This window comes from Cherax quadricarinatus, chromosome 28 (assembly GCF_038502225.1).
Source record: "Cherax quadricarinatus isolate ZL_2023a chromosome 28, ASM3850222v1, whole genome shotgun sequence".
Taxonomy (NCBI): domain Eukaryota; kingdom Metazoa; phylum Arthropoda; class Malacostraca; order Decapoda; family Parastacidae; genus Cherax; species Cherax quadricarinatus.
The window spans coordinates 24,815,121-24,830,389 of NC_091319.1; the positions used below are offsets into that span (position 1 = coordinate 24,815,121).

The 15,269-nt window shown below is 40.2% G+C and overlaps 1 protein-coding gene across 3 annotated transcripts in view; it reads right to left on the reverse strand.

Moving 5' to 3' along the window:
* The window catches only part of LOC128693317 (tyrosine-protein kinase BAZ1B), a 304,346-nt gene that overhangs the window by 189,280 nt on the left and 99,797 nt on the right, over positions 1–15,269 (reverse strand). For all 3 annotated transcript variants that reach the window (XM_053782935.2, XM_053782936.2, XM_053782937.2), the window contains 2 exons: positions 14,510–14,636; positions 8,163–8,367 (listed from right to left, as the gene is read on the reverse strand). In XM_053782935.2, coding sequence (XP_053638910.1) covers positions 8,163–8,367; positions 14,510–14,636 — 332 coding nt within the window. The remainder of the gene's footprint in view (positions 1–8,162; positions 8,368–14,509; positions 14,637–15,269) is intronic.

The window sequence follows — 15,269 nt, forward strand, 5'->3', positions numbered from 1 at the left end:
TTACTTGTTGTTGCCACGCTCCTCTTTTCCCATCTACCACTTACTCTAACTGTAGCTACAACTAAATAATGATCCGATATATCAGTTGCCCCTCTATAAACATGTACATCCTGGAGCCTACCCATCAACCTTTTATCCACCAATACATAATCTAACAAACTACTTTCATTACGTGCTACATCATACCTTGTATATTTATTTATCCTCTTTTTCATAAAATACGTATTACTTATTACCAAATTTCTTTCTACACATAGCTCAATTAACCCTTTGAGGGTCGACAGGCCCTCTCCGAAACTTGTTCTCAGGGTCGGCCATATTTAAAAAAAAAAAAAAATTATTTTCTCTTATGAAAAGATAGAGAATCTTTTCCCGATCATAAGGACACTAAAAGTTTGAAATTTGATGGAAAACTTACAAAATTATGCTCTCGGAAAGTTAGCGGTCTCGGCGATGTTTACGCATCGGCGATTTTGCCCACTTTGAGCCCCATTTTTGGCCAATTCCACTGTACTAGTCAACAAAAAACATGAATATTTCGCTAGAACTCCATTTTTTCTATCGAATGAGTGCAAGAAACCACCCATTTATGAAATTCAACTATCCAGTACAGTGGTCAGAATTTAGCAATTTTGCCAATTTCACACAAATTTCAAAAGATGCCAATTTCCGAATAGGGTCCAGAATAAACAAGAAAGACATTCCTGGCACTAAAATGACATTTCCTCTGGTCATTAGTCACGTCTCAAGGCCCCTCTTATATTCTTTTCCTTTCCACTTCGAATTTTTATTCTCACAAAAAATATAAGATTTACTGTTATGCAGACTACTGCATTAGTGTAAAAAATGGTATAAATATTATTGGTGCACTTGTGAAAGAATATTAGACTCACCAGTTGACGTGTATTGCACGCTTGGCACGATTTGTTTAATTTTGAAATTTGGTAAAAATCGAACATTTCTGCTACTTTGAGCTCAATTTCAAGGTACTTTTCATTGTAAAACCAGTCAAAATCATCTCAATTTCTGTAATATGTCTTCCATTCTATAAAATGAGACCAAGAAAACTAGAATACAACAATAAATACCATATGAAAATACAGTGCAAAGTCGCTGTTTTATTCCAAAAAAATGGTCAAAGTTTTTTTTTTTCTCATTATGCACTGTGTGCTGCAGGATTTGTTTTAGACTGTGCACACTGACCACATAGACCCATTCTTTCATATGAAGGCCTACCAGCTTTCTCCCACTAGATTTGAGGGCGCTGGAATTAGGCGTACTAGTACGTCAAAAACCCTGGGTCGTAAGCCGTACTAGTACGTCCGAAACCCTCAAAGGGTTAAAGGCTCCCCATTTACATTTACCCCTGGCACCCCAAATTTACCTACTACTCCCTCCATAACATTTTTACCCACTTTAGCATTGAAATCCCGAACCACCATTACTCTCACACTTGATTCAAAACTCCCCACGCATTCACTCAACATTTCCCAGAATCTCTCTCTCTCCTCTACACTTCTCTCTTCATTTATGGTTATAAATGAGAAGAAGCTGGATGTCCTGGCTTTAAGTGAAACAATGCTGAAGGAGGTAGGAGAGTTTCAGTGGGAAGATATAAATGGGATTAGGTCAGAGGTTTCAAACAGTTAGAGCTAAAGTAGTAGTAGCAATAAAGTTGAAGGATAAGTTATGGCAGGAAAAGAGGGACTATAAATGTATTAATTCAAGGATTATGTGGAGTAAAATAAGGGGTGGATGTGAAAAGTGGGTTATAGTAAGCATTAATGCCCCTGGAGAAGAGAAGTGTAGAGGAGAGAGAGAGAGATTTTGGGAAATGTTGAGTGAGTGCATGGAGAGTTTTGAACCAAGTGAGAAAGTACTTGTGGATGGGGATTTCAATGCTAAAGTGGGTAAAAATGTTGTGGAGGGAGTAGTAGGTAAATTTGGGGTGACAGGGGTAAATGAAAATGGGGACCCTTAAATTGAGCTATGTGCAGGAAGAGATCTGGTAATAAGTAACACATCTTTTATGATAAAAGAGGATAAATAAGTATACAAGGTATGATATAGCACTTAATGGAAGTAGTTTGTTGGATTATGTATTGATGGACAAAAGATTGATGGGTAGGCTTCAGGATGTACATGTTTATAGAGGGTCAACTGATATATCAGATCATCATTTAGTTGTAGCTACAGTTAGAGTAAGAGGTAGATGGGATGGGACAATAGGAAAATGGCAACAGCAAGTAAGAGAGACATGAAAGTGTATAAACTAAGGGAGGAAAAAGTTAGGATCAGATACAAGCATCTATCGGCAGAAAGGTGGGCTAGTCCAAGTATGAATAGTGTGTGTATGTGTGTGTGTGTGGGGGGGGGGGGTTGAAGAGGGTTGGAATAGTTTTAAAAATGCAGTATTAGAATGTGGGGCAGAAGTTTGTGGCTACAGGAGGGTAGGTGCATGAGGAAAGAGGAGTGATTGGTAGAATGATGAAGTAAAGGGTGTGATAAAAGAGAAAAAGGTAGCTTAAGAGAGGTTTTTACAAAGCAGAAGTGTAATAAGAAGGACAGAGTATATGGAGAGTAAAAGAAAAGTGAAGAGAGTGGTGAGAGAGTGCAAAAGGAGAGCAGATGATAGCGTGGGAGAGGCACTGTCAAGAAATTTTGATGAAAATAAGAAAAAAATTTGGAGCGAGATAAACAAGTTAAGAAAGCCTACAGAACAAATGGATTTTTCAGTTAAAAACAGAGTAAAGGAGTTAGTAGATTGGAGGTATTGAGTAGATGGCAGGAATATTTTGAGGAATTTTTAAATGTCAATGAAGAAAGGGAGGCGGTAATTACATGCACTGGCCAGGGAGGTATAACATCTTTTAGGAGTGAAGAGGAGCAGGATGTGAGTATGGGGGAGGTACGTGAGGCATCACGTAGAATGAAAGGGGGTCAAGCAGCTGAAACTAACAGGATCATGACAGAAATGTTAAAAGCAGGGGAGGGGAACAATGGTTGGAGTTTTTGTTTAATAAATGTATGAAAGAGGGGAAGGCACCTAGAGATTGGCAGAAAGCATGTATAGTTCCTTTATATAAAGGAAAGGGGGGACAAAAGAGACTGCAAAAATTGTAGGGGAATAAGTTTACTGAGCATACCTGGAAAAGTGTACAGTAGGGTTATTATTGAAAGAATTAGAGGTAAGACAGAGAGAAGGATTGCGGATGAGCAAGGAGGCTTTAAAATGGGTAGGGGATGAGTAGATTAATTGTTTACATTGAAGCACATATGTGAACAGTATTTAGATAAAAGTAGGGAAGTTTTCATTGCATTTATGGATTTAGAAAAGGCATATGATAGAGTGGATAGGGGAGCAATGTGGCAGATGTTGCAAGTATATGGAATAGATAGTAAGTTACTATATGCTGTAAAGAGTTTTTATGAGGATAGTGAGGCTCAGGTTAGGGTGTGTAGAAGAGAAGATTACTTCCCAGTAAAAGTAGGTCTTAGACAGGGATGTGTAATGTCACCATGGTTGGTTAATATACAGTGGACCCCCGGTTAACGACATTTTTTCACTCCAGAAGTATGTTCAGGTGCCAGTACTGACCGAATTTGTTCCCATAAGGAATATTGTGAAGTAGATTAGTCCATTTCAGACCCCCAAACATACACGTACAAACGCACTTACATAAATACACTTACATAATTGGTCGCATTCGGAGGTGATCGTTATGCGGGGGTCCACTGTATTTATAGATGGGGTTGTACAAGAAATAATTGCTAGGGTGTTGGGGATAGGGGTAGGATTAAATTATGGGGAATCCAATACAAAATGGAAACTGACACAGTTACTTTTTGCTGATGATACTGTGCTTATGGGAGATTCTAAAGAAAAATTGCAAAGGTAAGTAGACGAGTTTGGGAGTGTGTAAAGGTAGGAAGTTGAAAGTGAACATAGAAAAGAGTAAGATGATGAAGGTATCAACTGATTTAGATAAAGAAAAATTGGATATCACATTGGGAAGGAGGACTATGGAAGAAGTGAAAGTTTTCAGATATTGGGAGCTGACGTGTCAGCAGATGGATTTATTAAGGATGAGGTTAATCATAGAATTGATGAAGGAAAAAAGGTGAGTGGTGCATTGAGGTATAGGTGGAGACAAAAAAATGCTATCTATGGAGGCAATGAAGGGAATGTATGAAAGTATAGTAGTACCAACACTCTTATATGGGTGTGAAGCTTGGGTTGTAAATGCTGCAGCGAGGAGGTACATAAGAACATAAGAAAGGAGGATCACTACAGCAGGCCTGTTGGCCCATACTAGGCAGGTCCTTTACAATCCATCCCACTAACAAAACATTTGCCCAACCCAATTTTCAATGCTACCCAAGAAATAATCTCTGATAAAGATTGGGAAGCTGTGATTTCGTGTATAGGGCAAGGAGGAATAACATCCTGTAGGAGTGAGGAAGAGCCAGTTGTGAGTGTGGGGGAAGTTCGTGAGGCAGTAGGTAAAATGAAAGGGGGTAAGGCAGCCGGGATTGATGGGATAAAGATAGAAATGTTAAAAGCAGGTGGGGATATAGTTTTGGAGTGGTTGGTGTGATTATTTAATAAATGTATGGAAGAGGGTAAGGTACCTAGGGATTAGCAGAGGGCATGCATAGTTCCTTTGTATAAAGGCAAAGGGGACAAAAGAGAGTGCAAAAATTATAGGGGGAGAAGTCTGTTGAGTATACCTGGTAAAGTGTATGGTAGAGTTATTATTGAAAGAATTAAGAGTAAGACGGAGAATAGGATAGCAGATGAACAAGGAGGCTTTAGGAAAGGTAGGGGGTGTGTGGACCAGGTGTTTACAGTGAAACATATAAGTGAACAGTATTTAGATAAGGCTAAAGAGGTCTTTGTGGCATTTATGGATTTGGAAAAGGCGTATGACAGGGTGGATAGGGGGGCAATGTGGCAGATGTTGCAAGTGTATGGTGTAGGAGGTAGGTTACTGAAAGCAGTGAAGAGTTTTTACGAGGATAGTGAGGCTCAAGTTAGAGTATGTAGGAAAGAGGGAAATTTTTTCCCAGTAAAAGTAGGCCTTAGACAAGGATGTGTGATGTCACCGTGGTTGTTTAATATATTTATAGATGGGGTTGTAAGAGAAGTAAATGCGAGGGTCTTGGCAAGAGGCGTGGAGTTAAAAGATAAAGAATCACACACAAAGTGGGAGTTGTCACAGCTGCTCTTTGCTGATGACACTGTGCTCTTGGGAGATTCTGAAGAGAAGTTGCAGAGATTGGTGGATGAATTTGGTAGGGTGTGCAAAAGAAGAAAATTAAAGGTGAATACAGGAAAGAGTAAGGTTATGAGGATAACAAAAAGATTAGGTGATGAAAGATTGAATATCAGATTGGAGGGAGAGAGTATGGAGGAGGTGAACGTATTCAGATATTTGGGAGTGGACGTGTCAGCGGATGGGTCTATGAAAGATGAGGTGAATCATAGAATTGATGAGGGAAAAAGAGTGAGTGGTGCACTTAGGAGTCTGTGGAGACAAAGAACTTTGTCCTTGGAGGCAAAGAGGGGAATGTATGAGAGTATAGTTTTACCAACGCTCTTATATGGGTGTGAAGCGTGGGTGATGAATGTTGCAGCGAGGAGAAGGCTGGAGGCAGTGGAGATGTCATGTCTGAGGGCAATGTGTGGTGTGAATATAATGCAGAGAATTCGTAGTTTGGAAGTTAGGAGGAGGTGCGGGATTACCAAAACTGTTGTCCAGAGGGCTGAGGAAGGGTTGTTGAGGTGGTTCGGACATGTAGAGAGAATGGAGCGAAACAGAATGACTTCAAGAGTGTATCAGTCTGTAGTGGAAGGAAGGCGGGGTAGGGGTCGGCCTAGGAAGGGTTGGAGGGAGGGGGTAAAGGAGGTTTTGTGTGCGAGGGGCTTGGACTTCCAGCAGGCATGCGTGAGCGTGTTTGATAGGAGTGAATGGAGACAAATGGTTTTTAATACTTGACGTGCTGTTGGAGTGTGAGCAAAGTAACATTTATGAAGGGATTCAGGGAAACCGGCAGGCCGGACTTGAGTCCTGGAGATGGGAAGTACAGTGCCTGCACTCTGAAGGAGGGGTGTTAATGTTGCAGTTTAAAAACTGTAGTGTAAAGCACCCTTCTGGCAAGACAGTGATGGAGTGAATGATGGTGAAAGTTTTTCTTTTTCGGGCCACCCTGCCTTGGTGGGAATCGGCCGGTGTGATAATAAAATAAAATAATGCAAAAGAAGAAAATTAAAAGTGAATACAGGAAAGAGTAAGGTTATGAGGATAACAAAAAGATTAGGTGATGAAAGATTGGATATCAGATTGGAGGGAGAGAGTATGGAGGAGGTGAATGTATTCAGATATTTGGGAGTGGACGTGTCAGCAGATGGGTCTATAAAAGGAGAAGGCTGGAGGCAGTGGAGATGTCATGTCTGAGGGCAATGTGTGGTGTGAATATAATGCAGAGAATCCATAGTTTGGAAGTTAGGAGGAGGTGCGGGATTACCAAAACTGTTGTCCAGAGGGCTGAGGAAGGGTTGTTGAGGTGGTTCGGACATGTAGAGAGAATGGAGCGAAACAGAATGACTTCAAGAGTGTATCAGTCTGTAGTGGAAGGAAGGCGGGGTAGGGGTCGGCCTAGGAAAGGTTGGAGGGAGGGGGTAAAGGAGGTTTTGTGTGCGAGGGGCTTGGACTTCCAGCAGGCATGCGTGAGCGTGTTTGATAGGAGTGAATGGAGACAAATGGTTTTTAATACTTGACGTGCTGTTGGAGTGTGAGCAAAGTAACATTTATGAAGGGGTTCAGGGAAACCGGCGGGCCGAACTTGAGTCCTGGAGATGGGAAGCACAGTGCCTGCACTCTGAAGGAGGGGTGTTAATGTTGCAGTTTAAAAACTGTAGTGTAAAGCACCCTTCTGACAAGACAGTGATGGAGTGAATGATGGTGAAAGTTTTTCTTTTTCGGGCCACCCTGCCTTGGTGGGAATCGGCCTGTGTGATAATAGAAAAAAAAAAAAAACTCTATCCACTCATTTGCAAGTCCCAATCAAATCCAACCCCTCACACTCGTATATTTATCTAACCTAAATTTGAAACTATCCATAGTCCTAGCCTCAATAACCCAACTAGGCAGACTGTTCCACTCATCGGCTACCCTATTTCCAAACCAATACTTTCCTATGTCCTTTCTAAATCTAAACTTCTCTAATTTAAATCCATTACTGCGGGTTCTCTCTTGGAGAGACATCCTCAAAACCTTATTAATATCCCCTTTATTATTACCCATCTTCCACTTATACACTTCGATCATGTCTCCCCTCATTCTTCTTCTAACAAGTGAATGTAATTTAAGAGTCTTCAATCTTTCTTCATAGGGAAGACTTCTAATGCTATGTATTAATTTAGTCATCCTACACTGAATGTTTTCTAACGAATTTATGTCCATTCTGTAATATGGAGACCAGAATTGAGCTGCATAATCTGGGTGAGGCCTTACTAATGATGTATAAAGCTGCAGTATGACCTCTGGACTTCTGTTGAAGTCCAGAGGTGGTTGGAGGCAGTGGAGATGTCCTGTCTAAGGGCAATGTGTGGTGTGAATATTATGCAGAAAATTCGGAGTGTGAAAATTAGGAGAAGGTGTGGAGCTAATAAAAGTATTAGTCAGAGGGCTGAAGAAGGGTAAAGAAAGAAAAGATCAGCAAACAGAATGCATTTTGTTGCAGAACCATTTTCAGTAACAAACTATTAAACTAAATAAGGGAATACTTTACTAATTTTTAAGTACGTACTGTACTTGTTTATTTGAGTTTGCAAGGGGTGAGCTCCATCTCTTGGTCTTATCTCATGACTTGGGCTGACACGATTGAGCCTTATCATATCTATTTTTGAAACCTTGTATGCGTTAACTTACAAAGAATGAGTACCTAGCTATCAATTCCAATAATGTACATATTTTTTAATGTTATTAGCTTACAATTTACCTGAATGTAGGCACGATGAAAACTACTAATTCTGTATCTTTCCCATATTTTGTTTCCTTTTTCTCATCCTTGCATAATGTGTAAGTCCTCCTGAGATACAGAATATAGTAACTTGGACAACAAAATGTACAGTACATAAACAGAGACTAATATTTTACCTTTATCCGGTAGGTAGTGTTTGGATCTACCCAGCCCTTCTCAACATAGAGCCCAGGAGTTGTGTTGTTGAAGAGCCAGTACCTGTCATGATTACGGTCTAATCCCAGGGGCTGCAAACGAATTAGCATTTCTTTCTGCATCAGTACCCGTTCATACTCTTGGACTACAAATAATCGTCTCTGTTTTTCTTCCTCCTCCATTCTCCTACAAAATAAAAAAAAAATTCTTATAAAGACATTACACAAAATTACATATACATGTATTAGCTTCATGTATAAGTAACATAAAAAAGCATGATGATGCTACTGTACAATATACTGAAATTAAGTGAAGAAGTGTAGAGGAGAGAGAGAGATTTTGGGAAATGTTGAGTGAATGCGTGGGGAGTTTTGAATCAAGTGTGAGAGTAATGGTGGTTGGGGATTTCAATGCTAAAGTGGGTAAAAATGTTATGGAGGGAGTAGTAGGTAAATTTGGGGTGCCAGGGGTAAATGTAAATGGGGAGCCTTTAATTGAGCTATGTGTAGAAAGAAATTTGGTAATAAGTAATACATATTTTATGAAAAAGAGGATAAATAAATATACAAGGTATGATGTAGCACGTAATGAAAGTAGTTTATTAGATTATGTATTGGTGGATAAAAGGTTGATGGGTAGGCTCCAGGATGTACATGTTTATAGAGGGGCAACTGATATATCGGATCATTATTTAGTTGTAGCTACAGTTAGAGTAAGAGGTAGATGGGAAAAGAGGAAGGTGGCAACAACAAGTAAGAGGGAGGTGAAAGTGTATAAACTAAGGGAGGAGGAAGTTCGGGCGAGATATAAGCGACTATTGGCAGAAAGGTGGGATAGTGCAAAGATGAGTAATGGGGGGGTTGAAGAGGGTTGGAATAGTTTTAAAAATGCAGTATTAGAATGTGGGGCAGAAGTTTGTGGTTATAGGAGGGTGGGTGCAGGAGGAAAGAGGAGTGATTGGTGGAATGATGAAGTAAAGGGTGTGATAAAAGAGAAAAAGGTAGCTTATGAGAGGTTTTTACAAAGCAGAAGTGTTATAAGAAGAGCAGAATATATGGAGAGTAAAAGAAAGGTAAAGAGAGTGGTGAGAGAGTGCAAAAGGAGAGCAGATGATAGAGTGGGAGAGGCACTGTCAAGAAATTTTAATGAAAATAAGAAAAAATTTTGGAGTGAGTTAAACAAGTTAAGAAAGCCAAGGGAAAATATGGATTTGTCAGTTAAAAACAGAGTAGGGGAGTTAGTAGATGGGGAGATGGAGGTATTAGGTAGATGGCGAGAATATTTTGAGGAACTTTTAAATGTTAAGGAAGAAACAGAGGCAGTAATTTCATGCACTGGTCAGGGAGGTATACCATCTTTTAGGAGTGAAGAAGAGCAGAATGTAAGTGTGGGGGAGGTACGTGAGGCATTACGTAAAATGAAAGGGGGTAAAGCAGCTGGTACTGATGGGATCATGACAGAAATGTTAAAAGCAGGGGGGGATATAGTGTTGGAGTGGTTGGTACTTTTGTTCAATAAATGTATGAAAGAGGGGAAGGTACCTAGGGATTGGCGGAGAGCATGTATAGTCCCTTTATATAAAGGGAAAGGGGACAAAAGAGACTGTAAAAATTATAGAGGAATAAGCTTACTGAGTATACCAGGAAAAGTGTACGGTAGGGTTATAATTGAAAGAATTAGAGGTAAGACAGAATGTAGGATTGCGGATGAGCAAGGAGGTTTCAGAGTGGGTAGGGGATGTGTAGATCAAGTGTTTACATTGAAGCATATATGTGAACAGTATTTAGATAAAGGTAGGGAAGTTTTTATTGCATTTATGGATTTAGAAAAGGCATATGATAGAGTGGATAGAGGAGCAATGTGGCAGATGTTGCAAGTATATGGAATAGGTGGTAAGTTATTAAATGCTGTAAAGAGTTTTTATGAAGATAGTGAGGCTCAGGTTAGGGTGTGTAGAAGAGAGGGAGACTATTTCCCGGTAAAAGTAGGTCTTAGACAGGGATGTGTAATGTCACCATGGTTGTTTAATATATTTATAGATGGGGTTGTTAAGGAAGTAAATGCTAGGGTGTTTGGGAGAGGGGTGGGATTAAATTATGGGGAATCAAATTCAAAATGGGAATTGACACAGTTACTTTTTGCTGATGATACTGTGCTTATGGGAGATTCTAAAGAAAAATTGCAAAGGTTAGTGGATGAGTTTGGGAATGTGTGTAAAGGTAGAAAGTTGAAAGTGAACATAGAAAAGAGTAAGGTGATGAGGGTGTCAAATGATTTAGATAAAGAAAAATTGGATATCAAATTGGGGAGGAGGAGTATGGAAGAAGTGAATGTTTTCAGATACTTGGGAGTTGACGTGTCGGCGGATGGATTTATGAAGGATGAGGTTAATCATAGAATTGATGAGGGAAAAAAGGTGAGTGGTGCGTTGAGGTATATGTGGAGTCAAAAAACGTTATCTATGGAGGCAAAGAAGGGAATGTATGAAAGTATAGTAGTACCAACACTCTTATATGGGTGTGAAGCTTGGGTGGTAAATGCAGCAGCGAGGAGACGGTTGGAGGCAGTGGAGATGTCCTGTTTAAGGGCAATGTGTGGTGTAAATATTATGCAGAAAATTCGGAGTGTGGAAATTAGGAGAAGGTGTGGAGTTAATAAAAGTATTAGTCAGAGGGCAGAAGAGGGGTTGTTGAGGTGGTTTGGTCATTTAGAGAGAATGGATCAAAGTAGAATGATATGGAAAGCATATAAATCTATAGGGGAAGGAAGGCGGGGTAGGGGTCGTCCTCGAAAGGGTTGGAGAGAGGGGGTAAAGGAGGTTTTGTGGGTAAGGGGCTTGGACTTCCAGCAAGCGTGCGTGAGCGTGTTAGATAGGAGTGAATGGAGACGAATGGTACTTGGGACCTGACGATCTGTTGGAGTGTGAGCAGGGTAATATTTAGTGAAGGGATTCAGGGAAACCGGTTATTTTCATATAGTCGGACTTGAGTCCTGGAAATGGGAAGTACAATGCCTGCACTTTAAAGGAGGGGTTTGGGATATTGGCAGTTTGGAGGGATATGTTGTGTATCTTTATATGTGTATGCTTCTAGACTGTTGTATTCTGAGCACCTCTGCAAAAACAGTGATAATGTGCGAGTGTGGTGAAAGTGTTGAATGATGATGAAAGTATTTTCTTTTTGGGGATTTTCTTTCTTTTTTGGGTCACCCTGCCTCGGTGGGAGACGGCCGACTTGTTGAAAAAAAAAAAAAAAGAAAAAAAAAAAGTGTAGAAATGTTTATGAATGAGAAGTGAAAAAATCTGGTTATAGAGAGTGGAAAGGGAGAAAAGCATATAAGAAAGTAGGAGGAATTTTTTTTCTTTACATCAATTTTTTTAACACAAGGTAAGGTGATCCAAAAAAGGAAGAAACACCTTCACTGTCTATCATTCAATCAATCACCATCTTGCCAGTAACATTCCCATCTGTCCCCAAGAGTGCAGATATTGCATTCCTACCTCCAGGACTCAAGTCCAACTAACTAGTTTACCTGAATCACTTCGTAAATGTTTCCTTGCTCACACTCCAACAGCATGCCAAATCATAAAAACCACTTGCCTCCACTAACTCCCATTATGCTTGCACAAGCTTGATGGATGCTCAAGTTCTTAACACTCAAAACCTCCCTTACAACCCTTCCTGGGACAGTTCCCATGTATCCTTCCTTCCACCACATATTTGTAAGCCCTCCTAATTATCATACTTTGCTCCATTCTTCCTATATGTCCAAACCACCTTAACACCTCTGCTTTCTGAATAATACTTTTGATAATCCCCCCACTTTCTAATCTCTAAGTTGTAAATTCACTGCAGAAGATTCAGACCACACCTTGCCTTCAAATGTACCATTTCCACTACCTCCAACCCCCTAATTGCAACATTTAAAATACCCTGCTTCACATCCATAAGAGAGAATGGAGCAGAATAAAATGATCAAGAGGGGTGTATAAATGCAGGGTGGAAGGGTAGAGATTATCCAAGAAGGGTTAGAGAGGGTAAAAAAAAAAGTTTTGGGTGCAAGGGGCTGGAGCATCTAGCAAGTTTATGTGAGTATGTTAAGCTGGTATGATTAAGAAAACAAATGGTTTATAGCGTAATGTGCTCTTGGAGTATGAGCCAAGTAAGATTTATGACAGGATTCAGGGAAGCCAGTTAGCCAGACTTGATTCCTGGAGGTGGGAAGTGCAGCACATGCACTGAAAGAGAAGTGGGAAATGTTGCAGTTCAAATTGCCATTTTAATTGTGATGTCTGTGCACTTTTAGCACAACACCTACTGAATGAATGATGGTGATGAAGAGCAAAATGGCACAATACTGTGACTGGAACAACATGCAAATAACCCACACAAAGGAGAGAGAAGCTTACGGTGATGTTCAGTCTGACTTGGACCGTTTACAATGTCACACTAACACAAAACAGAGGGAGCCAGTATCTATAGGCAAGGGGGACAGGGATGGGACCACGAGATGAAGAAAAAGTAGTGAGTGGTAAGGCTGGTAGTGGTAGTAGCAACAGTAGTAGTGGTGGTGCTGGTGGTAGTAGTAGTAGTAGAAAATAGGGAGAGTAGCTTTAGTTGCACAAGAGACAGAGAGGGAGGCAATAGTAATGGTAGTAGCAATGGAGTACATACTTTGAAACTGTTCTTCGTACTGTTGGTGAGCGCCCATCCCTCTGGCTCCACTATGCAGATGACATCTTTGCTCTTTGGTCCCAACCATTTCTCGATGTCCTTAACAATTTTGCTCCTTCCATCAAGTTTAAAGCTGAATGGGAATCTAACTCTTGGCTTCCTTTCCTTGATGTATGTGTCCATTGCTTGGCTAAAGGATTTTTCTTTTTCTGTTTATCGCAAGCCTATGCACAGTGGCAAGTACATTTATTATTTTTCTTACCATGCTCCCACTGTCATGATAAGTGTTCACACTGCTCTTTTTTTCCATGCCCTCTACATTTGTGACCCCTCAGTTCCTTGAATTGGAAATTTCTACTCTTTGCAACTCATTCTCATCTTGGCTAACACTTCTAATTTAATAAAATCTGCCTTCTCACATGCTAAGCAGACTTTCTTCTCTCCCAAACCCTCTACTCCTGTGAAATTTCCTGTTCCCTGCCTTTCCTATATTTCGTTTTTCTAATCTCAACAACTCTTGCCATTCCTTAGACATCAAACTTGCTTTTAACCAAACTAACACCCTTCACAGTAGTCTAGTTCATACCTCTCCTCCTGCTACAGATGCCCCTGGTGTCTACTCTATTTTGTGCTCCTCTTGTCTTCTTCAATACTTTGGAGAAACTAATTTCTCTCTTTCTGACACTCAAAAAACAGTGTTGGGCTTGCCGACGCCAGTAGGATGCTGGCATCAGTAGGATGGCTGTTATAGATCACAGCCATCCTACTGACTCGTCCTCTGCTAAAACTGTTCGCCCTACTTCTAGCCTTCCCAGCTACTGTCTTATTGAAGCATCCCTTATACACAACTTTCTTTGTATGAATCTTAGTCCTGGCTTTGTCTCTGTAGATGCTTTCCTTTCTCATTACATTGTCAAATGCTCCAAACTTCAGAACACTTGCAACTTGACCTGATCCTTTCTTCTGTTCCTCCCCCTACCTCTTCTCCTTTCCTATTCCTTCTTTTTCCTTTCTTCTGCTTTAGTGTGTTCTGTTTTTCTGTTTCCTCCCCTTCCCTTGTGTTTTTTGTCCTAACCTTTGTGGACCCTTAGCTCTCCTGCAGTGCTCCTTTCTCTTGCCCGTAGACTGACCCCACTTCTACTACTACTGTGACTATCACTCCATTACTACTAGTTCTGCTGTTGCTGCTGCTGCTACTACTACTACTACTATTGCTTCCCTTCACCCTTCACTCTCCTTTCTCTCTTATGCAACTAAAACTACTCTCCCTACTTTCTACTACAACTACTTCTTCCACTACCAGACTTACCACTTTTTTTCCTTCCTCTCTTAGTCTCATCCCTGTCCCCCTCCTCACCTAAATATACTGGCTCCCTCTCTTTCTCGTGTTAGTGTGACTTCGTATACGGTCCAAGTCGGACTGAAACATCATCGTGAGCTTCTCTTTCCTATGTGTGGGCCATCTATGTGTTGTGGAATGATGGTAACTTTTTTTTTTTTTGGTGGTGGTGATAAAGGGGAGGGGCGGGAGTGATTAACCATACCTTAGAGGGTTACAGTTGAAGAATAGAATAAAGAATAATTATATGTGGATTGTTTCCCTCCAGAAAACAGGATTTCTTTTAAACATTTCATTTTTTACTTAGTTTACTTACTGCTCATTTAACAGGATCTTGTTTTTTTCTTTCTCTTCATTAGTCAGGCGTCGCCTCTTCACTCTTGATGCCAAATCCAAGTCTTGGTCTTCCTCCTTCTTACTACAGTATTTATCAATGGTATGTGCTACAAGAAATATTAGAAATTAATTTTACCAAGTTGAAATATAGTAGGTTATATATTCTTGACAAATACCTACACAACACTAAACAAACTCATTAAGTACTGTATCATAAAACATATATCACAAACAAATAATCCTCACCAAAGCAAGTGAACATTTTCTCATAACTACTGATACAATGAACAAGTATAATGACTTCTACAGTAGAAACTAATCTAGGAAACAACATTCCAGAGGTGTATACCAACATCAGTAGCTATCTGCCTTAAAATTACCCTAATTTCTTTTACATAGCTCCTACGGCCTCAGAAATAATTACAAAAAACAGAATCACTTGAAATGCAGTTAATAACACAAATGAAACAGCTTCTTCTTTCAACAAACCAGCCGTATCCCACCGAGGCAGGGTGGCCCAAAAAGAAAAACTGAAGTTTCTCTTTATAAATTTAATAATGTGTAAAGGAGAAGGGGTTACTAGCCCCTTGCTCCTGGCATTTTAGTCGCCTCTTACGACATGCATGGCTTACAGAGGAAGAATTCTGCTCCACCTCCACTTGAAGATAAGAGGAAATAAACAAGAACAAGAACCAGTAAGAAAAAAGAAAACCCCAGAGGTGTGTGTATATAGTATATAC